At 37.9% G+C, this 27,436-nt stretch overlaps 4 protein-coding genes across 4 annotated transcripts; 2 read left to right on the forward strand and 2 right to left on the reverse strand.

Annotated features, from left to right (window-relative positions):
• Positions 1-1,066: 1,066 nt before the first annotated feature.
• Positions 1,067-16,130, forward strand: LOC141814614 (uncharacterized). Its single transcript, XM_074702553.1, has 20 exons — positions 1,067-2,642; positions 4,633-4,944; positions 5,025-5,276; positions 5,388-5,505; positions 5,594-5,736; positions 5,825-6,458; positions 7,348-7,412; positions 7,508-7,609; positions 7,749-7,891; positions 8,955-9,010; positions 10,101-10,759; positions 10,862-11,049; positions 11,178-11,481; positions 12,375-12,656; positions 12,737-12,846; positions 13,633-13,945; positions 14,324-14,722; positions 14,802-15,042; positions 15,121-15,181; positions 15,578-16,130. Exons 1-19 carry the CDS (start codon positions 1,089-1,091, stop codon positions 15,144-15,146), a joined length of 5,901 nt encoding a protein of 1,966 aa, XP_074558654.1. The 5' UTR covers positions 1,067-1,088; the 3' UTR covers positions 15,147-15,181; positions 15,578-16,130.
• Positions 16,131-18,145: 2,015 nt separating this feature from the next.
• On the reverse strand, positions 18,146-22,375 carry LOC141814574 (small ribosomal subunit protein uS15-like). The gene is made up of 6 exons (XM_074702515.1): positions 22,353-22,375; positions 22,198-22,270; positions 21,979-22,117; positions 21,709-21,895; positions 21,371-21,419; positions 18,146-18,200 (listed from the first exon to the last, which is right to left on the reverse strand). Exons 1-5 carry the CDS (start codon positions 22,373-22,375, stop codon positions 21,386-21,388), a joined length of 456 nt encoding a protein of 151 aa, XP_074558616.1. The 3' UTR covers positions 18,146-18,200; positions 21,371-21,385.
• On the forward strand, positions 18,248-19,941 carry LOC141814573 (protein EXORDIUM-like 3). Its single transcript, XM_074702514.1, has one exon. The coding sequence runs from the start codon at positions 18,516-18,518 to the stop codon at positions 19,593-19,595; it is 1,080 nt and encodes a 359-aa protein (XP_074558615.1). The 5' UTR covers positions 18,248-18,515; the 3' UTR covers positions 19,596-19,941.
• Positions 22,376-22,801: 426 nt separating the features above from the next.
• On the reverse strand, positions 22,802-27,364 carry LOC141814621 (hypersensitive-induced response protein 4). Its single transcript, XM_074702562.1, has 5 exons — positions 27,138-27,364; positions 25,250-25,370; positions 25,081-25,172; positions 24,420-24,516; positions 22,802-23,420 (listed from the first exon to the last, which is right to left on the reverse strand). Exons 1-5 carry the CDS (start codon positions 27,327-27,329, stop codon positions 23,044-23,046), a joined length of 879 nt encoding a protein of 292 aa, XP_074558663.1. The 5' UTR covers positions 27,330-27,364; the 3' UTR covers positions 22,802-23,043.
• Between the last annotated feature and the right edge of the window lie 72 nt (positions 27,365-27,436).

Consider the following 27,436-nt stretch of genomic DNA (forward strand, 5'->3'; position numbering starts at 1 on the left):
TTCCTTATGATATGTGAACTTGTTAGATGAGATTGTTCTATAGAAGAGTTCTAGTTAAACAGACTGTTCAAGGTAATTGCTTACTCATTCATTGTTTGGTTTGTAAGGATATTTACTTCATTTTTTGTGAATTTTTATGAAACATATGTTAATTAAAAGTGCAATTAGCATAGGATTTGATGTTTACATTAGCATAAAAGTCTTTATGTTAATTAAAAAAATATTCTAGTAAAACAAAATTTTAAGTTGACCTTTTTTTTCTTAGAAAATTGTGTATTCATCTAAAAACAAATAATAATGATATTTTAGGAATAAAATTTTAACCAATGACATATTCAAAATATTTGTAGGTTTAAATGACATGTACGAAATATTAATTATAAATATAATATTTCATTATGTTGAAAAGGAAAGACTATTTGTTGTCTTTTGCTTATTTTTTAAAAACTTTTTTTCCTTAATAAACACAAAAAAGAAGACGAGATTTTTTGTAGTTATTTTATTTTCTTTATTAATTGTTAGTAATATTTAATGTTTTATAAAGTAACTTTAAGATGATGGTGATGCTTTCTATAAAACTATTCTAAGGTGAAATATAAAAATTATTTTGAAAATTAAATTATGGATAGAATGTTATTGTGATAAATTTTAAAAGAGAATGGATGAATAAATAAAAATATGCCTTTTGATTTCTTTATCAAATGTAAAATAAAAATATAAAAAATTATTGTATATCAAATAAATTTAAAATATAATTTATGCACGTTAATTTTTAAAATATTTATCTTTAATTCTGATTTTTTTTATTGCTCTTCGTTTTTTAAGGACTGCCATATCATGGAGCAATGAAGTACGTTCACAGATAAGGGTAACTATGTAATTTAATTCTTAAAAGGTTAAATATGTAAAATTGCACCAGATCGTCACGTCCGTTTAAAATCAAGATTGAAGCAAAAAAAAAAATCCCTATTTTATATACATATATATTAAATGGGCCTTTTGTGGCCCATTTAATAAGGGCTCGAACTGATGTTTGCCGAACCGTCTTTCTTGGTGGTGAAGGTAATGGAGGTATCGCTGCCACCTCGATGACGACGAAGGCTCCGTCGTCGTCGTCGTCGTCGACGCCTCGGCGAGGAGTTCCTCCCATGGAGCTCGACCTCGATTCCTTCCTCAGATCCCACGGAAGTGACCTCTTCTCCTCCTCCAGCGACGGCGATGACGACGACTACGACGAAATCGACGCAGTTCACCGTCGGACCGTCGACGAGATTCTCAACGATTCCGATTCCTCTTCTTCTTCCTCCCCTTCCCCTCCTTCCAGGATCCCAATTCCCGCCCCCAAGACCCCAATTCCAACCCCTGATCCCAAGCCTAAGGAGGAAGCTGCTCTGGTTGAGGAAGCTTCGAGACGGACTCGAGAATCGATTTCCGAAGGCGCAGAGGAACCATCGACGTCGTTCGATTGGAGACGGCGATCTCGCGAGCTTTCTGCTTCCGTCTCCCTCTCTTCCTTAGGGCTGAGGAATGGTGCATCTTCCTCGTCTTCTTCGTCTCGTCCGCTTCCCTCTTACTTTGGTGGTGTCAGGCTTAACCCTAAGCCTGGTGCTGCTCTCGCTGCTGCGGCCGCGGCCTCCCGCAGTGTCCCGACGCCTCATGCGGTAGCTATTAAGAATAGGAGGGCAGTCATTGGTTCTGTCTGGAAAGATGCGGATGAAGGACTGGAGAGTGCTGGTTCGGAAGGACTGGATGGATCGGAGCATTCCGGAGGTACTTTTCTTAGTGAAAATTTGGAATCTGGGGTGGATGAAGAGGATATTTTGCAGTCATCAGCTGAAGCAACTGAGGAACTCCATAGTGAGGTTGATATATTGGAACCATCTGGTCCGACACCTGCGCAATTGGAAACTAATGTAGTAGCAGAGGAACTATGTGTTCATTTTGGTGCAGTAGAATCTAGCCAAACTCATGGACAATTGGAAACTAATGAAGATGTTCTCAATCTTCCGGAGACTAGCCAGGTACCGCCAGTTCCTGTGATTCCTGGTGAAGATTTTTCGATGTTGAATGATAATTTGCTACCGACAGACGGTGCTGCTGTCCCCCATGACATGGTCGACTCTAATAATCAAGTGGAACTGCAAGTTCCACCTACTGTTGAAGATAACGTCAATGGGGACAACGTTCCTAATGGAGGCGTAAGAGAGGAGAGACAACAAGTTCATGTTGGGAGTGACATTGATAAATTAGTGGAGGAGCGATTGTCTCAGGCAGAGAACAGTAAGAGAGCTGAGAAGAAGGCTGAGAAAAAGCTCCGTGCCTCTATGAAGCCTCTTGAATGGGCTGAGGAGCTTGAGAAGAGGCATGCATCATCTGGTTTGCACTGGGAGGAAGGGGTTGCTGCTCAGCCAATGAGATTCGAGGGCATCCGAAGGGGACCACCTGCTGTTGGGTACTTGCAAATAGATCTTGACAATGCAATCACTCGTTCTATTTCTTCACAACAATTCAAGCGTGACCATGGTTCCCCGCAAGTGGTTGCAGTTCACTTGAATTATATAGCCGTAGGCATGTCTAAAGGAACCATTATGGTTTTAGCTAGCAGATACTCTGCTCACTCTGCCGACAGTACAGATTCCAAGGTTGCCCCCTATCATTGATTTAATCATATCACATCTGCTTTACATTTAGTTCTGGATAGTAATACTGTACTTTAGCATCATTTGTCTATATATTCATTCTATAGTGGTACATGTTTGAATGCAAGCATGTGTAGTATGATTCAACTTCTATTTCTGTTGGGAGTGTTTAAGTTGCCTAATAGAAATGAACAATTAGACTTTTAAACGTCCTTTTTTCTAATAGGCATTGAGCAGAAATTACCTAGTGGTGATGAGTTGTTACGGAGCTATATTCTGTCTTTGGTAAGCGAAGTATGGTCGTGAAGTTGGTTTACTATAGGTTGCATTTCACCTTCCTTTTGTGGCCTCCAAGATTTTAGTGTTCCAACAATCTACTCTCTACAGGGTTTAAGAATGCACTACTTTCACTGCCTAGATGAGGGCTGTTTTTTGAGGCATGAACTTGAATACATAATGTGAGAATTTGTAGAAACCTACAATCCATTTATACCTAATAATTAATAATATATCTTTGTGGTAGCAGCATCTTAAAATCAGTATTGAAGATATGCCACTGAAACAAGGAAAATTAGTCATTATTAACCCAATTAAGCTTCATCTTGGGTCATGTGTTATCTCTAAAGACTATTTTTGGCTCACAACAAGCCTGAACTAGTTCAATTTGTATCTATTGGGTGGCTGATCCTGGCCATGCTTATATGTATGATTGACTGAAAAATGCCTTTTTGTTTCTCTTGGGAATTTTTTGGTTATGTTATTACAATTTTGTTGGCCATGATTGTTTGATTACAATCTGACTTGAGATTTTGTTGATCAGTTCCATCTTTTGGTGAAACGGCATTAATGTTTGTATATCAAACAGTTTTAGTTCAAGAAAATTTTATTGTCTCTTATCTAATCATTGGTTGATACATTCATTATCAAAATGAGAGCAAACATATGCATTAGTTTTCACTATTCAAAGATATACCTGACTTACTTTTGCATGTTTATGGGAGTATTATTATTTGATAGTTGGCAAGTTTGTGGGGGGAAGCACAAAAAATAGAGAATTTGTTTTGCAAATAGTCAACTATTATATGTATTAATTAGATTTTCTTTGCTTTCACTATTCTGTATGACACAAAAGAACATCTGCAAATTACATCTAGGTGCTTGCCTAGATTGAAGGAAAAGTGGGGCACCAATGTAGTGCCCCAATGTGCTTCAGATGAGGCATCTCCTAATTGGTGACAACTAATTAGGCTCCTATCTTGAATATGAGAATTTGAGCCTTTGTCCCTTATGATTAATAGGAGAGCATTTGCTAATCCTTCTGTAACATATTTCAACTCATTCTACATGATAGAAAACTATAACTATAACATCAGAACACCTTACCTAAGGAGTTGTCTTCAATGTGTTTAGGTTTAACATCTTATGACAATGAATTGACTGGTGAGAGTGAACTAGAATGATGGAAACTGAAAGAATTGAACATAACAAGAAATTGGAAAATTGGAATATGAATTCAAGGGATGGTGATGAAAAGTAGTGCATATCTTTTTGTATGAAGAGAGCTCGAGCTCTTGGTTTAAGAAGTGTGCAATTTCTTTTCTCTCTCCTTTTCTGAATCGATATGGTGTGTGTAAATATATTTTTTCAATTTGGTAGCTAAAGCTAAAAGCTATGATGGCTAGGTTATGTTTGTGTAACACCCCAATTCAGTACATGAAGTTGTTGGCTAATAGAGGGTCTTTATAAGCATAGATGATCTAGCTTGGGTCAGTGTTCAGGTCTCATAAGTGAATGGATCAGTTCTTTTATATTTGTTCATTTTTCATGTTATGTTATGACCTGGTTCTTTGCTAATTAGCTTGGTCTATAAAATTTTCAGTGTTTTACTTTGCTTGGATGAGTACCTAGTATCAATGCCATACAGACCTGAGCACCTTAAAGTGCATGACAATGTGGAAAAGATTATTGGTTCTAAAGCATATTTGTCTTGCAGATGCTAACATTTGGTTCTCATGTTGAGAAAACTCAGACAGCTGTAACATCAATGTGCTTTAATCAGCAAGGTGATTTACTATTAGCTGGATATGGTAATGGTCATTTAACAATTTGGGATGTACAGAAAGCAATAGCAGCAAAAGTTATCCCTGGAGAGCATGCAGCACCGATCGTCCATACACTGTTTTTAGGACAAGATCCACAAGTCACTCGCCAGTTTAAAGCTGTTACTGGTGATTCTAGGGGGCTTGTTTTATTACATACAGCTTCCGTTGTTCCTCTGCTCAATCGTTTCTCTATCAAGACACAAGTAATTGAAAAGTTCTTGTTGCTCATCTATTTTAGAATCTCTTATTATTTGTCCTCATCTCTTTTAAATCCTTCCAACAGTGTCTACTTGATGGCCAAAAAACTGGAACAGTGTTGTGTGCTTCCCCCCTTCAATTATATGATATGCATGGATTTGTCTCTGCACCTTCTCAAGTTTATTCAGCAGCATCTTCCAATGGCCTTAGCAGCATGGTTGGAGGTGTTGTTGGAGGTGTAGTTGGAGGGGAGAGTGGATGGAAGCTCTTCAATGAAGGTTCTCCAGTGGTGGAAGAAGGTGTGGTCATATTTGTCACCCATCAAAATGCTTTGGTGGTACGGAACATTTATATAGATAGAGAAAAGACTGTATTATTCTTGCAGTTTATCTTGAATTAAGTATAAATACTGATATCTTGTACACATTGTGTTACTGATCATTTTCAGGTAAGACTAAGTCCGAATGTAGAGGTGTTTGATAAATTTCCTAGACCAGAGGGTGTTCGTGAAGGGTCCATGCCTTATGCTGCATGGAAATGGACATTGGCAGATGACTCATCACTAGGTGTGACTCTAAAGTTTCCTGGACAAATTTGTACTTATATTTGCATGAAGTCTCATTGTTCTTATGAGAATAATGTTCCAATCTGCAGATTCTTCGGATAAAGTTTCTTGGCTTGCAATTGCATGGGACCGAAATGTCCAAGTGGCCCAGTTGGTAAAATCAGAGATGAAAAAATACAGGGAGTGGAACCTCGATAGTGCTGCCATAGGCATTGCATGGTTAGATGATAAGGTACTTATATATCTCCGCCATCCATGATTGTTTTGGGTTCATTCATTGTGTGGCAAATAAAATTTGTTTATTGGTTGGCTTTTTGTAGATGCTAGTGGTTGTTACACTTAGAGGACAACTTTGCTTGTTTACAAAAGATGGAAATGAGATTCATCGTACAAGTTTTATTGTAAGCGGATTGGGAATTGATGATGTAATAACTTATAACACTTTTTTTTCTAACACCTTTGGAAATCCAGAGAAGGGTTTTCACAATTCTATAGCAGTAAGAGGAGCTACTGTATACATATTAGGGCCAATGCATCTTATAGTTTCACGTCTACTTCCTTGGAGAGAGAGGATTCAAGTACTGCAGAGAGCAGGTGATTGGATGGGCGCACTTGATATGTCAATGAGGCTTTATGATGGCCATGCCCAGGGTGTAATTGATCTTCCAAGAACAGTTGATGCTATAAGGGAGGTTATAATGCCATTTCTCGTGGAGTTGATTTTATCATACGTGGATGAAGTTTTCTCATATATTTCAGTTGCATTTTGCAACCAAATTGAAAAAGCCGGTCTAGTGGTAGATATCAAGTCATCAGAAAGTACCCTTCAGAAAGAGAGAGAGGATCAGTATGCTCGTGTTGGTGGTGTAGCTGTGGAGTTTTGCATACACATAAGTAGGATTGACATCTTATTCGATAGTATCTTCACTAAATTTGTTGCTGTTCAGCATGGAGGTATTGCTTATGCTACTTAAAGTAATGTAGGATTCATATTCTTTTTTGTTAGAATGCAGCTTCTTATGGCTCTTTATTTATTTATTTTCCTGATGTACTTCATTTGTAGAGTGGAATATTGGGTTAGAGCTCTTTGTTTTTTTTTAAAAAAAATAATAAATGCATTTAATTCTCATGGAAATCAGATCCATGTTTCATAGGATCACTAGGTAGGGTGTAAAAATATTTCTAAGTAAAGAATGATTTTTAATCCTTTTACAATCTTAGGTGAACTGTTGAACCTTCCATTTTGCAATATGAATCTCAATTTGAAAATTTTGGCTTGAACAACTAACCAATATACCTGAGCCAAAGTTGATGATCTTTCACATATCTAAACCTTTTAAACCTCCCTTATTTGTTCGCAATTTCTAAACTGGACTAACTTGGAGATATCACATAACTAGAGTGGAATATTAATTACCCTATCTTCTAGCTATGTCAATTCATTATCATCATCAACATGGTTTACTCTAAATTATTTAAAAAAAAATCAACAAAAGATTAGTTTCTTTATCGTCTAGGGATGCCAAATCATTATCATCATCAACATGTGGTCGTCCCAACTATTTGGGAATACATGAATCTTATTGAGCTTATGCCTAATAATATTTAGCAATTTGTATCAATTAAGTCATTCTTTATTACATTGATTATCTATCTTTTATATTTTTCACTCTAATAAATTCAACTTTTCTAAATAGAGTTTCCAATTTGTTAACTACTCGTGCTCTATCATTCAATTATATACCCTTTAGATAAAATCAGTAGGTTTCCAAATACAAAATTTTGATAAATACTAATGCCTCAAGCTTGTTTTGTTATGCACATATACTAATGTTTATGACAGGCACATTTTTGGAGATCTTGGAGCCATACATTCTGAAAGACATGCTTGGATCTTTACCACCAGAGGTGATTCTTGCATTTCCCACCAATATAGTATTGATTACATCCATTCATAGTTGTTGACCATTAAATTCTTTTTTTTTTCTTGAACAAACTTACAGGTCATGCAAGCCCTAGTAGAGCACTATAGTAGCAGAGGATGGTTGCAACGTGTTGAACAATGCGTCCTTCACATGAATATTTCTTCTCTGGACTTTAATCAAGTAATCTAATTTGATTAGTTTGGAAAAACTTCTATTTGGTTTTTTCTCTAAGATCCACTAGTTTGCACTGAGGCATATTCTGTATATTCTTTATTTTGATTTGAGATTTGAGGTTATTCCAATATTGTTCATCCTGCAGGTTGTAAGATTATGTCGTGAACATGGTCTTTATGGTGCACTGATATATCTTTTCAATCGAGGTTTAGATGACTACAGGACACCATTAGAGGAACTTATATGTGTTGTAAAAGATAGTTCAAGAGCAGACGCTGCTTCGATTGGGTATGCCCTACTTTGCTTGGTCAATATATCTGAAATTCTGTGGCCTTCATGCATTTGGTTTCTCTACCATGTTTCTTTGAAATTTTGTAACACAATATGAGGATCATGATTGAGACTTGAGTATCATTTTATGTTGTTTGGGGGAACCTTTTTAGGCTTGGGATCCTGCAGATAAATTTGTTTTCTATTTCATATAAATCAAAATCAGTAGAAGACAATCTTAAAAAGAAAACATAAAGAGTAACCAAAATACTTGCTTTCCACAATTTTCTAAGCTACCCTATTCTGTGGTGATAGCGATGCCTACCTTCAGTTTGTCATTCTCAAATAAATTGCATCATTATCACCATTAGGTGTGGTCAATTACACAGAATATGCAGGGTTAATGAGATCATAACTGTATGTAAACTACACCCACTCCCTACTCCCATTGTGGGTGGCGGGCTTCATCCACTTTTTGCAATAACATATAATGCACATCTAATCTAATATCTTTTGAGGATATCTTATGGGATTTTGGATTTTTTTTTGTTGTTTTCTTTTACTGTTCTGTTTTGATGCCCAAATAACTATGTCTTCTTAAATTTATTCGATTTGTCTTGATCCTTCAAAATTTTGAATCTTCAAATGGAAATCAAGAATAGTTGAGTCCTCGGCACTTTTGATCAATACAACTTATTTAACTTCGGTGATAAAACATCAAAGTTTTGTTAAATTCATCAAGTTTTTAATTTACTCATTATTTATGCTAGATACTTTGCTTTAGTTGCTGAAATGAATAAATGAAGTGACATTCTTTTGCTTGTGTTATGGTCTATGATTAAGATGTTTGGCATGCTGATACATGGCATTATAACAATTATAAATTTCAGTTTTGGTGCATGCATCCATGTGTATTAGTCATTTTGACACAAGAAAACCTGAATGTACATCAATTTATTTATTATGATTGATTTGTCAATATTAATGTGTCATATACTTGTTTTCAATAACAACACCATTCTATAAACTAGTTCTTTATTTTTACATGATAATTAATAGCCTATACTATCCATTCAAGCAGGTACCGGATGCTTGTTTATCTAAAGTATTGTTTTCAAGGTTTAGCATTCCCCCCTGGTATGCTTTTACTCATTCTCTGATATGATTGTAGGACAAAACTAACATATTGTATGAAAGATATGCTGCTAGAATTTTCTTGATATTATTTCTCAAGATATATATCATTTAATGGTCTTAAAAAATAGCTCACCATGTAATAACACTACTCTTGGATGCACTTACATAATTGCTATAATTATTTCCTAAATTGCTTCTCAGATGACTATAAACCATTTTTAATTGGTCCTAATATGTTATAAATTGTTGAACTTTTTTTTGTTTACTTGTCTGTGTAAATTTTATTTAATTTTCAATACGAGCTACATATCCATGCACTTATATACCACCACATACTGGTTGGGTTTAGTAGAACCATGACTAGAACCTTGGGGGGGGGGGGGGGGGGGGGGGGGGGGGGGGGGGGGGTGTGGAAGCAAATAGAAGCCTTGATCTTTAAGACTATATCTGTGCCCTGAGAACCGTGTGAACCTAGCTGCTCACACTCTGAGTGTTCATTGTGAGTAAAATCAGAAGAAAAAAAAACCAGATTCACTTAGTCATTTCATAAACTAGACTAGCAATTGCCTGAAAGTTTTCTTGAGTTGGAATAATTTAGTGTACTTTTTCTTGTTGAGGTTCCCTTTTTTTGTCATGTCTGAAAGATAAACGAGGTCAAAGGTTTTACCATTATGAATAATTATAGAGTCCGCTTGATCTAGTATTTACCTGTTTCATTTCTCCAATCCAAGTTCTACAATCTTCAACTTTTTATCTTATCTGTTCTCAGTCAAATCATCCATTTTTTAAAAGATCAATTAAAATTTAATATTTTCAGCTTGACTTGCTAGTACGAATAGTTGAATTTCCATGCCTATCTCTTCCATTAGTCTGTTACATCACTTCTTTCTTGAACAAACATGATACATCAATGTCATTCTTTTGTGATTTTGTATTGCTGTGTAAATATGTTATCTAATTGTCTAATGTGTAATCTTCTTGGACTTGTTTTTTCCATAATTTTCGTGCTTCCTTTTCTATTACTTGTAAAAACAGCTTTGTAATGTTCAATAACGTCATTCGTCATTAATAAATAAAAATTTGGTTGTAGGTCATGGTACAATATCATCTCAACGTTTGCAATCAGTGAGAGAAGAATTATTAAAATTTTTGTTGGAGGACTCAAAATCATTAACCTCTCCAGTCTTCAAAAGCTTCAAGGCATCCTGTGGAATTTACCCAAATCTATGTTATCTCCTTTGGTTGGATACTGAAGCAACCCTTGAAGTCATACGATGTGCTTTTTTAGAAGAGGGGTGCACTCAGATAGTTGATTCTGTGCATTATAAAGTTGAGAGTAATGCTGAAGACGGAAAGGACGAGGATTTTCATCTCTTAAAAGTTCAAAATGCAATGGTACAGAGTATTGCAAACACACTAATAGATATTCTTGATTTGAAGTCAGAGGTGATAAAATCATTTGTAATAGAGGGCAGTGCTGAAGTTTGGCCTTCAAAGGAGGATTTGGGTCAAATACTTCAGTTCATCGCATTTCTTGTTTCCTATAAGCAAGCTACTATTTCAGGAGAGGTGCTAAAACATATTCTTAGGCATTTGACATCACAGGATAAGACATCAGGTAATCCCAATATGAAGTATGAAGTTTCTCGACCAGAGAAACAGGTGCTCACTTTGCTTAAAGTTGCCCCTCAGGTGGACTGGAATTCTGATGATGTCATGCATCAATGTGTAGATGCCCATTTTTATCAGGTGATCTGCATGTTGACATTTCATATGTAAAATATTTTTTGCTTTTATCACCACCAAATTTTTGGTCGGTTCTGTTAATGAGATTTGGTTTTAATGTAATAGGCTTGTGGCTTAATACATGAGATCAGAGGCCAATTTGTTGATGCTTTAGATAGTTACATGAAGGATCGAGATGAGCCAATCCATGCTTTTGCTTTCATTAACAAGATTCTGTTACAGCTGAAAAATAATAATGTTTCTTTTAAGATGGCTGTAATTTCTCGAATTCCAGAACTTATCAAGCTAAGCAGGTAAATTTTTGGGTGATACCAACATTGTTTGTTAGTTTAAATAACAATTTACAGCAAGCTGCATGTTTTCCTTTTTGTGATGCATATTTACATGTTTATGTTTCAAACATGTTTTCTTAATGTGACAGAGAATGTGCGTTCTTCTTGGTCATTGACCAATTTAGTGGTGAAACTCAGGATATCTTATCAGAATTGCGTTCTCATCCACAAAGCCTGTTCCTTTTCTTAAAAACAACCCTTGAAATCCATTTATCAGGAAATCTTAAATTTCCTGTGCTTGAAACAGTTTGTCTCTCAAACCCACCGTTTGACAAGATCAGGGAGACACCAAATAATCTTGAAGAATATGCTGAAAGACTAGCAAGTTTCCCAAAGCTTTTGCATCAGAACACAATTCAAGTAAATGATGAACTGACAGAACTGTTTTTATCGGTAAGACTTAAATTATTGCAACAAGCATGAAAAAGCAGCTATATCCCATGTAATTTTATTTAGATCTGTTTTACAAATATCATGTATATTTCTAGGAAATAATGATGAGGTTATAATTATTTGTTTGTCAGTCTAAAACTACCAAGTCATATCTCGATGAGTTTCTTGAAAGCCTATATCTCTTTGCAACCTATATTGTTCTCCAACTGTATTAATGGAGTAGTTCTTGGCCTTAATGTGGTTAAAATGACTTCCTTTCTCAGCCAATTACAACAGCATGGTCCATGTCCTAACTTATTGTGATCAGCTACATGGCTCTTATGCACCATAGGTTCCTGAGCAACTTAAAATTATGTAAGATAATGATGGGAGTTTCATTGAGGTTCAACAAAATTGATATTGGTCTACATCCGAAATAATTCCTAATTTTGACAAAATCTTATTTTGTGGCTTATTATTAATGCTCTGAATGTACTTGAAATCTTTCATATCTCCATCCTTTCATTTTTCTTTCCTCTCTTGTGGATGTGACAATTTAGTAGAGGATAAAATTTAAAGGCATAGAAGGATCTATATAGCCGACCCCACCTAGTGGGATAATGCATGGTTGTTGTTGTTGTTGTCATCTTGTGGATGTGACAATTTGTTGTAAGAAAATTCACATCTCACAAAGACACATCATATTTCATCATGCAAATGCTCAAATTCCTCAATATTGGAGTGTTCTCAAAGATAATAGATGTTCTGGCAATTATATCTCTAATCTTATTTTTTGTTCATTGAAATGTCAATTGATAAAGCACATATCTTAATTTCTTTATATATATTTCTTTAATGATCTAATCTTCTTTTATTGATACAATTATATCACACTGTTTTATCTTCCCCTGTAGCTTTTATGCCAGTTTGAGCGCAACTCAGTTTTGAAATTTCTGGAAACCTTCGACAATTATAGACTTGAGCAGTGTCTTCATATTTGTCAAGAATATGGTGCTACTGATGCTGCTGCATTTTTACTAGAAAGGGTTGGTGATGTTGGTAGTGCGCTAATGCTTATGTTGACTGGGCTTAATGAAAAGGTTGATTTGCTTGTTGATGCTGTGGAAAAGAAAATTTATGAGGTGGCATCAAGTGATTCTTTATGGCAGTTTGAAGATATTATGAACCTAAATGAGGTTACGAACCTGGACTTTTGCTATAGGAACCTTGAGGATCTGTCCAATATGTGAAATTTTGCTTTTGTTACTTTGTTCAGGTTATCTCTGTGAGTGATGTGTTGCATGCTTCCATCAGCCTATGCCAAAGAAATACTCGGCGTTTAGACACTACAGAATCTGAGTCGCTTTGGTTTCGGTTGCTTGACTTGTAAGATATGATTAACATTTCAGTGTCAATTAACACGGTTGTTATCTTTCCAAGCAGGATGTATATCTTGACATCCAGAAAATTTTCCTAGTTTTTTATTTATTTACCATAACTTCACATGTAATTTTTATTTTCTTCATGATATTTTCTGCTGAATTAGACAGATGATCCTTTGAGACTTTAGTCATACCACAGTTTATGATAATGATTAAAGGACCAGCACCAGTTTCATTGTGTTTCTCTGCCTCTTTTGAAGTTTTATGAACTATCTTATTTAAGCTTCCAAGTGTTCAAAGATTTTAAATTATGGTAGAAGCATAATTTGAATAAGCACAATTTTTGAAAAGCCTTCAACCCACTAGCAGGTGGTAGAAGATTAGCAATCTAAAATCACGATACTTGAACCTGTATATGAAAAAAATAAAACTATCATCTCAATACCTAATAAGGATCAACTGTAATTTAGGAGAAGTCACTTCTCTTGAAAGGATTCAAGGATGTGTTGTGGGATAAGCATATGAATATTATGGCTCTGCAATATTGAACTGATTTAATTCATTTTAACACGGGCAGCATATTTTTAGCTTTCTAACACTATCTGCAAGCATTCTATTGGCACCCTTAAGCTCTCTAGGAGTTTAAAGTTTCTGTAAACAAGACATTTATCTGGCATACAAGACTCACAAGCTGCATAGTATGAGCTTACTAATAAACTCAATCACTCTGTTAAATCTCTTGAATTAATACTTAAAGTTGAATTATTACCTGACATACAGTTTCCTCCAGCTATTCTCAGCCAATGAAGTGGCTCTGTGCCATCAAAGCAGCTTCTTTGAATCAAAATCATGGCAATCCAGATCACATGAATGTCTTAGAGCCCATGCCTAAATGGAAGGTTTCGCATAAAACTTCTGCTACTATTTTGAGAAAGCTGTTCTCACAATTTGTTGGGGAGTTAATTGAAGGGATGGCTGGATATATGCCCCTTCCAGTTATAATGGCCAAACTTCTTTCTGACAATGGCAATCAAGAATTTGGTGATTTTAAGTTGACTATCTTGCGAATGCTTGGAACTTATGGTTATGAGAGAAAAATTCTGGTATGTCTGTCTTGGGAACTTACATATTCCACTTATGCTGTCTCCTATATGTTCTAACAGTTTCAGAACAATGTCCTGCATCCATTGTTGCCAACACCACCTTTAACTACTGAACATAAATTTTCCCTCCTCTTTATTTAAGAATTAAACATAAGGTATTAATCAACATTCTTTTGCTATCAGACTGATGATTTGCATTCCCATGTTGTTCCAGTACGCTTCTATGCAACATGCATCCAACCATTTCATTATTGCTTATGCGTATATGTATTCACTGTAAAGATTTGACTGGGTAGAGTGTTGAGTAAGTTGTTTTGTTTCATTGTTGCTCATGAAGATAAATTCTTAATGTACGTCTCCTGCTTTTGACTTTTCCAGGGAACAGCTAAATCATTAATTGAGGATGATACCTTTTATAGCTTAAGCTTACTGAAAAAAGGTGCCTCTCATGCTTATGCCCCTCAAGATTTCATTTGCTGCATTTGCGGATGCACATTTACCAAAGGATCAACTTCTGGAATTCGAGTTTTCAGCTGTGGTCATACAACCCATCTGCAATGTGAATTTGAGGAAAGCAAAAAAAGTGAGTCGGTTAGATGCCCAGTTTGCCTACCGAAAAAAAATCCCCGTCCACGAAACAAATCATTTTTCCAGGAGAATGGCCTAGTAAAAGGTTCTACTTTTAGATCCCAGCCATTGGAGTCCATCTTTAGTGTTCAACATGTTCATGAATTAGAAGTTGCGGAGAAAACTTTTGGCCTTCAGCAAATCTCTCGGGTACATAGATTTATTGATGAAATTAGTTAACGGTCAGTTTCATAATTTTAAGAGATGAGCCTGTTGAACTCTTTTGCAGTTTGAAATTCTGAATAATCTCCAGAAGAATGGTAAATTCCTTGGGACAGAAACTCTGCCTCAGCTAAAGCTCTCACCTCCAGCTATCTACCATGAGAAGATCCAGCAAAGAGCCATTTCTGTGGCGGGAGAACCAAGTGATTCCGCACTAAAAATTGACAAGCCAAGCAAACTTTGGCAGCTTAAGGACCTAAAATCAAGGGGGTCACTGAACATGTTCCCCTTGAGGTCCAACATATTTGGTTAGTCTCTTGGCCGTATCTAATAATTTGATGGTAGTAAGAGTGTAGTTAAGTAGTGTCCCTTTGATATCTGAGCAGGTCCTGAGAAGAACAAAGTGCGATAATGGACAATGTTCTTGTGGTATTATTGGTGATGCAAGTAAGGATAATTCCTCCCTTTTGATTATCACTACATATTTATTCATAGTGGTTTTGGCTTAAAGCTCTGTGTACATAAAGAGGTTCTAGCAATTGAAGATAGATTCCATCGATGCACCTCAACGATTGTGTCAAAAAATTCTATTACATCTAATTGTGTAAGGTTTAATAGTGTCTGCTTTATTTCTATTATTATTTTAGAGGTCCTACAAATGCTACATTCTATTATTTGAGCCCAAATTTCCATAGTTTATAATCTGGTACACTGGCATTTGCAAATCTTCCATTTTTTTCCCCTTCATTCATTAATTAGGCAGAAATACACGTGGCTTTACATATCTTCTACTTGATTATTCCATTCTTTGTCCAATTGTTTGATCAATTGCTTTTTCCTCAGATGCATTTTTCTACCTCTTGAATCTCAAAACCCCTCGAGGTCCTGCAGAGGGCTATGCAAGCCTGTAAAAGGTGACATTACCATTAGGTTATGCCCAGCCAACTGTTGATATACAGTGATGACCATGGTAGTGTTTTTTTGATTCAACTGCGCACAGTGTAGTACTTGATGAAGGTAAGACACATCTCATCCCCATCAAGTGTTTATAGCCACTGGAAGTCTTATTCCTTGTTTTATTTCCTGAGATATGCTGCTCCTGCCCCTCCCCATTGACTGCGGACAACTTTGTATCTAAATTTCGGTTTTGTAATTAATTGAATGAGCTTTTGCCAAACCGCCAGTGGATCCTAGAATTGGACCTAGTTATTGGAAGAACAAAATGGAACTTTTTAAGAGAAGTTCCACTGGAATCAAAACCCCTTACAAGTATAGATGAACCCGTACAACACAATCATGATACCTAGTTGGAAGGAGTGTTTTTATAATGAAATTGCCTAAAGACACTTTTTGTAATGGAATTTCTCAGCAGATGCAATTGTTTTCAATTTTTAAATGTTAGTCTTTTTTTCTATATTTTTTTCTTTTAGATATCTAAAATACCTTATAAATTAGTTTTGTTTTTCTAGTTTTTAAAGTCTTTTAATATTATTGTTTTTGTACAAATAAGAATATTATTAAATGCGTGAGAGTCAGATCTATTTGAAAAATAATATATTGATTTGCCTAAATTGTTTTGATGATCTTCCTGTGCGTAGTGCAGAAAAAGAAAAGTGAAAATAAGAGTTTATGAGACTTGATTTAAATCACAGTTTGAGATGTTTTGAGCCTGATGGATGTAAGTACATAAATGTGTTATTAGGATGATACTGATTCTAATCATGGTTATACTTTTGCATTTTAATGCATTTAAGTAGATTCAGATATTCAAATAAATCACCTTGATGACCTGCAATGATTTGAAAAATTGGACTAGTGGTGCAATACTGGATATCTAAAATAGGTGAGAGGTGTACTTCGAAAAATGGAGGACGGATTTCAAATCCTGCTGTGGATTTCATCTTTGTTTCTTGTAAAATTGAGCAGAGGAAACTTTCCTTTCGTCCCAAATCTGATGATCACAAGTTCACGCCTGGTAGTAGGCTGTGAGCTCGTTGGGATGTGGCCTCGCCATGATCTTGCGGTCATGCAGCTGAGTTGGAACAACCAAGCTCGTGTCCATGAGCCGGACCGTTGGTTGCAAACTCCGAGGGCTGTGGCTTGACCATGATCTTACTATGGCCATGCCGCTGTGAGTTGGAATGGCCGAGCTGTGAGTTGGAATGGCCGAGCTGATGGCTATGCTGTGGGCATGCCGGCTCACTGCAGCCAAACTCATGGCCAGGTCACTGAAGCTGAGCTAGGGACTAGGCTGCCATGAGATCGCTGAGGTTCTCAGTTATCTCTGTTTTTAATCTTTATTTTCTCTTTTCTTTTTTTTTCTCAATCCTTTCCTTTTTCATGACTTTCTTTTTCCTCTTTTTCACTGCTGGGCCTTTTCTATCCTTGAACCATTTTCCTCCATTCATTGTTTGGAGTAAACATAGCATAAAGAGCATTCGTTGAATTGTTGCATTTCCCTCCATTTATATATATTTTTAGTAAACATAGCATAAGAGTGTTCGTTGGATTGTTATAGAAATCCAAAATCATGTGCGGACAATGAACGCATCAAAAGTGTCAGACGTCTAGATCACTTTCGGACGTTTGAAATAGAAATAATATTAATTTTTATTTTTTTAATTTATGATTAGTTATTTAATATTTTTTTAAGATTCAGAAATTAAATTATAGCATTAAATATAAAAAAATTAAAATAAAAAAATTTAGATCTTCAAAGGGTGTGCTAGATTGATATCTTAAATTATTTACCTTACACATTCCATCAATAATTAATTTTTTTTATTTAAATTTTTTATTTAATATTATAATTTAATTTTTAAATTTTAAAAATAAAATCTTAAATAATTCCATCATAAATAAAAATTAAAAAAAGTAATATCCTTCTTGATTTGGACGTTATCTAGATGCTTATGTAGCACATAAACAAGCACATACAATATTGAAAAATCCATTTCAATATCACTACATAACAAACTAATTGGAGGCATTTGCAAAATCCATTTCACTACATAATTACCCATAACTTACTTAAACTTTCCCCTCGCATTAATCAATCATCATCCCCGACCGTCCCCGGACTTCGCGGTGGTTGAGCAAAGTGGTTCCGCGCCACGCCGGCGAAGCCGTGTCCTCGCCACCCACTCGCCGACCAAATCCAAATATGCGAAAACTACCTCCACTTACCACCTGCTCGACGCAACTCTCTTTCCACGAATCCATCGCCACTGACCCTCCCTCGTCGTCTCGTGATCGTTCATTCGTTCATTCATTCCATTACCCACTTCACTCCTCTCGCCACGCTTCGTCGTCATCATCATCATCATCGCCGTCCAAATCGCTCGCAGCGCAATTATTATCCCCCTTCGCCCGGGCCCCACCCTCGTCCCGTCCCTGTCCCCCCTCGCTTGGCCTGGTTGGGCGCGCCCAGTACGGCCGGCCAACGATCTCGGGCTGAGCTAAAGACCTGCTTAGAGAGAAAATTTAGTCTTCAGAATTCTTCAATCGAACTTGTGATTTGTAGTTGATAAAGATTAGTTCGTGAAGAGCGAGGGAAGGTGAGGGGCCAGCTCTGACAGGGATACACTAAGGTCACAAGCTGTCCTCCATTACTTACCTTCCCACAAAGCTATCTTCAATGGCGCCCTGCAGTAACTGTGACTGCCTCCTCCTCCTCCTCCTCCTCCTCCTCCTTCTACTTTGCGTTCATGGCTGCTCCTTATAATTAGCCAGCAAAAGTAGCAGAGCAACAACGAAGGTTGACTGCTTCGTCTTTTCTACGATGTCGCGTTGTGGAAGTTTTCATGAATGCTTAGCTCTCGGCCTCGTAGTTGTCGCCGTGGCGAGCGGCGGCGTGGTCGCATGGCGTCCGTGGCCGCACCATTTCGCTGAGGATGGAAGCTTTGGCGCCAAAAATGCCACCTTGGCCGCCGGCGGGGAAACGGCGGCTTTGGGGGAGTCGAAGAAGTACGAGGGGTCGTCGGAGTTCGTGAAGCTGCGTTACCACATGGGGCCGGTGCTCACCGCCAACATCACCGTCCACCCCATTTGGTACGGCAGTTGGTCGCCGTCGCAGAAGCACATCCTCCGCTGCTTCCTCCGCTCCATCTCCGCCCCCGCCGCCCCGCGCCCCTCTGTCGCCGCCTGGTGGCGCACCGTCCGCCTCTACACCGACCAGACCGGCGCCAACATCTCCGCCGCTGTTGTCCTTGGCGCTGAGCGCTCCGACCGCCGGTACTCCCACGGCCGCAAGCTCTCCCGCCTGGCGATCCAGAGCGTGATCCGCGACGCGGTGGCGGCGCCTCGCCGCCCGCTCCCCGTCAACCCCCGCGGCGGGCTCTACCTCGTTCTCACCTCCGCCGACGTCGCCGTGCAGGACTTCTGCCTCACGGCCTGCGGCTTCCACTACTTTACCTTCCCGGCCATCGTCGGCTACACGCTCCCCTACGCCTGGGTGGGTAACTCCGCCGTCCAGTGCCCCGGGTTCTGCGCCTACCCCTTCGCCGTCCCGCCCTTCGCCGTCGGCCTCCGTGCCGCGGAGCGGCCGCCCAACGGCGACGTCGGGGTCGACGGCATGGTCAGCGTGGTGGCGCACGAGCTGGCGGAGATGGCCTCCAACCCGCTGGTGAACGCGTGGTACGCCGGCGAGGACCCCAGCTTCCCCACCGAGATCGCCGACCTCTGCGAGGGCATCTACGGCACCGGCGGCGGCGGGGCCTACACGGGGCAGATGCTTGTCGACGGCCGCAGCGGCGCCGCCTACAACGTGAACGGCGTCGGCGGCAGCAAATTCCTGGTCCAGTGGATTTGGAACCCGTACTTGAGCTACTGCAGCGGACCCAACGCACTCGATCACCAGTAGCGGACCTCCATTTTTGCTTCAAAACTCACCTTTTTAGATCGTTCTTCTCTTTTTTGCTTGTTGGAATCCTGTTCTTGCCTGTCTTCTAGTGAGTGTGACCTGATCTATTTAGCTAAATAAAGAGAAAGACGAGGACATGACATGGCCGGAGAAGTTGCTGCTATGGAAGCTGACGACGACGACGATTAGTATGTTGCCCTGATCTGAAGCTTTTGCTGTCAGGCATGTGAAGCAGAAGGCGGCGGCCATGGCTTTTTTTTCAGATCGGAACCAGTTGGGTTCAGGAAGAGGTCGAACATGAAATTTGTGTTATTATTTTTCAAAATACTGCTATTATTATCATTAATGGCACTGACTTTAGGTAGGTCTTTAAAGATCAAGCCCTAGTTTAAAAAAAAAATCTAGAGGGGGGAATCTCAAAAAACCCTTAGAAAAAGAAAAAACTCCATGGCTTTGGACAAACACCAATGCCTTGGTACCATAATGTCCAACATAGATATTGACACTTTGTGATCTTGTGACCCATTTGAAAATTGAGTCACTAGAGTAGAGTGCTGCCAAAATTAAAATAACTTAAAGCCAATAGTCCTCTCCTCTCAATGTGCTGTTGATGGGAAAAAGCCTAACAAGGCTTTTGAGTTGTCATTCCACAGAATTTGAGTGAGGGACAGAATTTTTTTTTTTTTTTTTGCCTACTAAATAAATAAGAGAGTACTGGTCATTGCCCATTCAGAACAGTTAACCTCCAAGATTTATCATCTACTAGAAGAAAACAAGCTGAGAATCTAATTAGTGGGTCAATTGGGGATCCAGTCTATTCAACAAATCTATTAAGACTCTACTAGCATTTGCTCAATCTAAAACTACAAAATCACAATCGCACACATTGATCTCCATTGCAATCAAGCTCATGTTCACTCAATCTAGTTAGCAACACTACTCGATAAAGAAAGACCATCTTGGTTCCTCTAGAAGTTTGCTGTTTTTGAGCATATATTTGATCTAGTTAATGACATTATAAGATAGTGGAAGAAAATTCTCTTGATCCAACTGCTCCTTTAAGCTAATTTGATATTCATTATTTAAAAACATAGCATGGCATCCAATACTTTTGTTAAATCATCTATCAATCAAACCTACATCTGATGTCTAATCTATTATTTGCAGCCATTCCTACTTTCTAGGATTTGTGAAACAATATTGCCTACAACTTCTAAATTTTTTTTTTCACATAATTTTTCATCTTTTCAAGTCCTATTATTCTACTCTTTGCATAAGTAGACTCATTTGAACATAAAAAATAATAGCCCTTTTCATCTTTTCAGTCATCATGGGTGAACAAAGGAGTTAAATGGACAAAACTTACACAAAAGAAATAAAGTCAATGTAATATTGATAAATGGATATTATAATAAAAAAAAGTTGCATTAACAGTGTGTTTAAAATATTTTACACAGCTTAACAAACAACTAAATCCGTATCACGGATTTACATATTCAAATCATATTGTGTTATTGAGTCGTATATGATCTTAGAGTATTCAATAACTTTTTGATAAAGCTGTTAAAATAGGAAGCTCCCTGTCAACGGAATTACTGTTTTATAATAAAAAAATAATCCCAAAATATGTTCATGCAACATAATAGTTTGATAAAGAAACTGGAAAGCAAAAAAAATTGTAGAAACTGTGATAAATCTTCTAAAAAATCATCAATCTCATCAAACATTGACAATCAATGATTTCAAGATTTCTTTTGGTAGTAGAGTTTTCATACCATGAATCAACTCCTCTAAGCCACTAGAGTGCTTGCGGTAGCAGAATCACTGTGCAAGAGTAATCATGCAGAAGTTAGAACACATAAGCCAAATTGAATAAGCTACTATTTTCTTTGCACTAAAAAGATTTTCAAAGGATGATTTCCTAAAATCCTTATTGCTTCATAAGATTTACAAGCATAGCAGCAAGTTATGTTTAGCTTTAGAGAATCTGTTACAAGGGATACCATAGGACGAGCTATACAGAAAACAAAGAGAATTGGATATCAGAAACTGCATCATCACCAATAGGACGAAAAATAAAGTAGGGATGGCTAGAAAGAGTAGAGCTACTTACTATTTCCAGCCTGGAGAAAGCTTCTTAGTTCTCTTGTAGTAGCGAGCGAGTCGATGGACCCTGCTCTCCACAAGGATGAGCCTGAACTTGGAGTCTTTGTCCTTCCTGTTCTTCGCCAGATGCCCCCTGATTGCCACTGCTTTCTTAATCAGGTGGTACAAATCCTCCGGAATTTCCGGCGCAAGCCCTACAACAACCCAATGCACAAAATCAACCACAGAAAATCCACAAGTTTTACAGAAGCGATTCGAAAAGCACAACTTTACACACCATGACCCTTGAGGATCCTGAGGATCTTGCTCCCGGTGACATTCTTGACCTGGGCGATGCCGTGAGAATCACGAAGGATAACGCCAATCTGCGACGGCGTCAGCCCCTTCTTCGCAAACTTGCATATGTTCTCTTCCACCTGGCGGATCGAACGCATCGACTAAGCATACCCAGGACGAAACAACGAGCAATGTGGCACGAGATGGGGTTACTACTCACGTCTGGGGCGGAGATCTTAAGCCAACTCGGTGGAGTCCTCTTGTACGGCAGCGCCGATGAGGAGATGCCCTTTCTGAAGCCAGTGGCGAAGATACAGAATACAACCAGTTGTGAAATGGGAAAGAGGAAAAGGAAGCAGGACTGAAGAGAATTACCCGCGACTGTGCATGCGACCCATGGCGGCGGAGAGGCGGTGGAGGCGGCGGAGATGGCGGCGGCGACAAGCGCAGGTGACGACGGCGTCGACCGTAACGGCTGAAACCCTATCCCGCGTGGGGCAAGGGCCGTTGTATCTTCGTCGGGAATTGATTTGTCTGAAATGACATTATTAACCCGGTCGATTTCCTAATCACGTTTTAAGCGGACCGTCCGGTCCAATTAGGCTTTTTTCCCCACTTAAACCCGCTCCTGACGGTTGAACCGAACCAAAAGTTGCTAGTAAACCGGGTTTTATTTTATGAAGAGTTTTCTCAAACGATAAAAAATATAGAATTTCAGTAAACTGTTTATTCTTCAATAAACCAAAATGAAAACTTTTAGGCGCTATTTTAAAATTAATGAACCATTTGGAAAATGACAAAACATTTAAAGGAAATTTAAAAAATTATCCAAAATATGTCTTTTAATTTTTGCCCAAAATATAACTCTTTGCTACAACTCACTCACAAAACAAAATAGATCATACACAACTTTACATGACGACAACCGCCATGCTTATTAAACCCATCAAGTTTCAAAGAAACCCCTTCAACTTTGTTCAACAGTCAAACTCAAATGCAAAAGAAAAGAGGAACATTTGGTTTCTAGTTTTTACAGGAGATCCTTCATTGAAATACCAGAGACACATTAGAGATTGTTGGTCTGTGAACTGGCTGCTGCCGCCTCCAACACTCCGTTGCGGATCTGATCTGAGATATCTTTCACATGCCCGGGCCCGTGGGGTATGAAGATGGTCGTATTGTTCGATGAGTTTCCGAGCTCTTTGATGGTGTCAAAGTACTGTGTGACCATTATCAGATCCATCACCTCTTTAGCAGTGGTGCCGGATACTGTATGGGAGAAATTCAGGATGTTCTCTCTCAGGCCATCAGTTATCGCCTGGCGCTGCTTTGCCACCCCAACGCCGGCGAGGTATTTGGCCTCTGCCTCAGCTTCGGCTTTCTTCACCATGAGGACCTTTTCAGCTTCGCCTTTGTAGACACTAGCAAGTTGAATCCTCTGTGCTGTAGTTTGCAATGGTTGGGTAGATAAAGAAGGAAAACAAGAATGTGAACAACTCCTGTCACCTAAACAATAGAGTAATGATAATGAACAAATGCCCAAATTCCTTTGAGTAATCCTAACAACTTCTCGAGAGCATCAAAGCTCACTCTACAACTTAAGCAAAATTCCATGTTTACTTACTCGGTTTTGGAAAATCTTCTGCTAACTTACTATTAACCAAATCATGTGCATATAAAAGACAATACTAATGATTTTTGTTAACAGTGCAACACCAAATCTATTAGACACACAAACAAAAATTGAGGTTAGATCAGATATTCATTCACCATATGCTGTGGCAAACATAAACTTCGGAAAATTTTGAGAATTTAACACTAACATGTTGAGGTTCTCTGCATAACCACGAGATAATAAAATGATCTTTTCAGTCAAATAAAAATATGTAAGTCGAATTTTCTAATGGCGATTTATAATTTTTGTCTAGCTGCACTCATTTTCCAAAATTGACCTAGACTACTTTTCTTTATCAAGAAATTACCAAGTTTGCCTTCAAGTGCAAGCAGTGTAATTGTAACTGCCACTCTTGAATAGCAATATACCTGGGTGTGATTTCTTGCATTTAGGGGTAGTTTGACATTTTCAGAATCAAAGAGCAATCTCCTATAGTTTCTGAAAAGTAATAAAATGTTAATGGGAGCTTGTAGAATTGGGGGCATCTCTAGTTAATTGACCAAGAGGATGTAAGTGAGAAGTAGAAATAAGGAAGCCTATCAACACAAGAGTATGCTGCTACCTAACATATATGTAATAGTTACAGAAATTTCTTTCTAATAGAAAAACATTCTAATGTAGGAAGAGATTATCTAACAGAGCAAAAGAACTTCAAGATGGTTTCACTACAAGTATCAAAAATAACTAGAACAATCAACAAGCTATAATTGCATATCCTTCAATATTCATTTCCACGAATGCATAAGAAAATTCCAATGGATTAGTACCTGCATTTATTTCATTCATAGCTCTTCGCACAGAAGAATCTGGTATAATATCAACCATTAGTATCTGTTCAATGCTAAATCCATAGCTTCCCATCACCTGATCAGAAGGCATAATTGTTAATTTGAGAGTATAATATTATAACTATAAGTAGTAAGATCACCAGTAGTACGCTGTTCCAGAAGAAAAAATTACCAACCAAATAGTTTAAAAACTTAAGCACAAGGGTAGAAGTGGAAGACAATTGTCATGAAAATGATCCAGTGTAAAGTGGCATCTTCAAATTGAGTCCTTAAAAGGTTTCAAGTTGATAGTGCAAGCATATCAAATAATTTTTTAATGCAGATGTTTGGTCAAAATACAAAAGAAAATAAAAGAAGAGGAAAAAACTCACTATTTACAGATATAAAGTAATTGAAATAAGTACCAGTAAGTTGTTTATCACCTAGGATGAGAATACCAGAAAGGAATGCAAGGTAAAAAACTTGTAATGAATACCAATAAAAGCATAAAATGGATAAAAGAAAAAACAAATACTTCATGTCGAAATCAGAGCTCCTAAAGAAAAATTGTTATGAAAGACGAGAAGATCTGCCAAATATATGCTAACGTACTAAGAGGGAACCACATGATCACACATGTGAAGGCAAGCAGAAGGCTTACCTTTTCTAGCTCTTCAAGGACTGCTTTTGCAACATCGCCTTTTTGCTCGAAGAGTTCATCAAGAGTCATTCTAGGAACATGTGCTCGTACCACTATGGTTTTAAACAGAAAAGACGTGACATGTAAAATAACAAGATAGTACACAATATAATTAAGAGACTTGAATCACCATCAAAAACATAAGCTTGGATCTGCTCTTCTGGATTTTGTAACTCGTAGAAAGCATCATCAGCATTTTCTTTAACAATGCGATACTGAATTGAACAAACTAATTGTACAAACACATTATCCTGTTGAAAAATACAGAGTTAGCAATTCAAGAAATCTAAGTCAAGAACCTTATGAATAAATCATATACAAATAACAAGGAGAAAATAAAATTTTAAGATGAGAGAATATAATCAGAATATATTCAATAAAACATAGGCTCCTTTGAGATATATTCAGAATATATCTTTTAATAAATATCACTTTTTTTACTATTATTTTCTTCCTCAACTTGACCATTGGAAGGAGGAAAATTCTTATGAAAATCCCAACATCCTAATGAAGAAAATCATTATATGCTCCAGATATTGTGCAAAACTACCAGCATAAGAAAATCATTATATGCTCCAGATATTGTGCAAAACTACCAGCATAAGGGGAACAAACACAGGAAGGTTAGAGAATTAATGGGGAGGCAAGAGGAAACAATTTACATGAGGTATCAAGTGCGGACAAAAGACTTGCTCTAAGAATTTTGGACAAGTGACACCCTATTTTAGTCCACTTGTTCAGTTGTGGACTAATAAAAAGGGTTTATGAGCTTAGATGTGTTAAGTTACCATTATGTTAAGTTTAAGAATTTTGGGTTGAGCCTCACAAGTTAATGAATTATTCATCTAGGCACACTGTGACAATTGGTATTGAAGCAGCATAATCCTAGGGCCTAGGATGAGATGTCAGAAAGGGCTATCTGTGTAGTCATCATTTGGCCTTCCATGCTGCTAACTAACAATGATTTGGGGCTATTAGTTGGACTTTGGGTCTTGAAAGAGATGTCAATCCTTAAGCAGGGGAGGGGATATTGTAATCCTTGGTTTAATCCCACCCACATAGTTAGTTGTGAACTAATAACAAGCTAGAGAAAATGTGATACCTTAGTTTAATATCACTCACATGGAGAGTTGTGTACTAATAAAGAAGCTTTATAAGTTTAAGCGAATGAACTACTGTTTACTTAGCCATATCCATGTTAGATCATAAGTTAGACCTAACAAGTTAATGGATCAATTCTCTCATCCAATTAGAGGATCTATAAACATTAAATTAAGACCATACTAATTGTATCCTTTCTAAAAATTGATTAAAATCTACATCAATGCTCCCTTTCACTCTCTTTAAATAAATTGGTGTTGTCCTTGGAGCAGAAGAATTTCAAATAACATGATTATGAAGCATTTCAACTTATTTTCACATGTTTCCTACAGTAGGACCTATAAGGTGATAAATCAAAGTATTCATGCGAACATTCTGAAAAAAAGAATGAGGATGGGTAGCATGTTACTCAGTTTGGTATAGCATGAAATTGGCTTCTTCATCAGATGGGTAATTAGCACGAGGAAGCAATACCATCCCTGTATCTTGGTCCTAGCAAAGAAGAACAATGATTCAAGTAATAAAATATTTCACGAATTATCCATTCGATCCAATCCTCAACTTATGGTGGCATTTGAAACAACCTCAATATGGTATCGATCCCTTCGTATGAACATGCCAATACAACATCTGCCTCTGTTCTTCCCTCAAAACAAGATTTTGCGCATTCAAGATAAAATCACAACCGAGAATTAACAGAGATCAAACGGAAATGGTGATGGAGAGACATGAGGATTTGCTGACCATCAATAACTCTTATTTCGATCCAATCACGATATAAATAACTCATGATTGGTTAGCATTTAGACCGAACCCTTATTCCATACAAATTTAAACAGCGGAGATGGGGATACTTAATTAACAAAGGGATATATTGCAATTGAAAGGGTAAGAGGAAGGGATTTAGGATATCAAACCTTGGTCTTGGTCTCGACGCGCACGTCCAGGGAGGAGACGCGGGTGGATAGGGTGCCGGCGAGGAACTCTCCGGCGAAGGGGTTGATAAAGTGGAGTCCGGGGCCGGCGATGCGGAGAAACTTCCCCCACTGCTCCACGATCCCGACGCTCGCCTGGTCGATACAAGCGCAGAACAAGAAGGAAGCAGTCATCGTCTCCTTCTCCTTCTCCTTCTCCTTCTCCTTCGTCTTCGCGGAAACAAGGTGATTAATTACAGCGAGAAAATGAAATTAAAAATAGAAGAATTCGGATTCGGATC

This window comes from Curcuma longa, chromosome 21, assembly GCF_044706935.1.
Source record: "Curcuma longa cultivar G26 ecotype Majalengka, Jawa Barat chromosome 21, ITB_CL_G26_1.1, whole genome shotgun sequence".
NCBI classification, from domain to species: Eukaryota; Viridiplantae; Streptophyta; class Magnoliopsida; order Zingiberales; family Zingiberaceae; genus Curcuma; species Curcuma longa.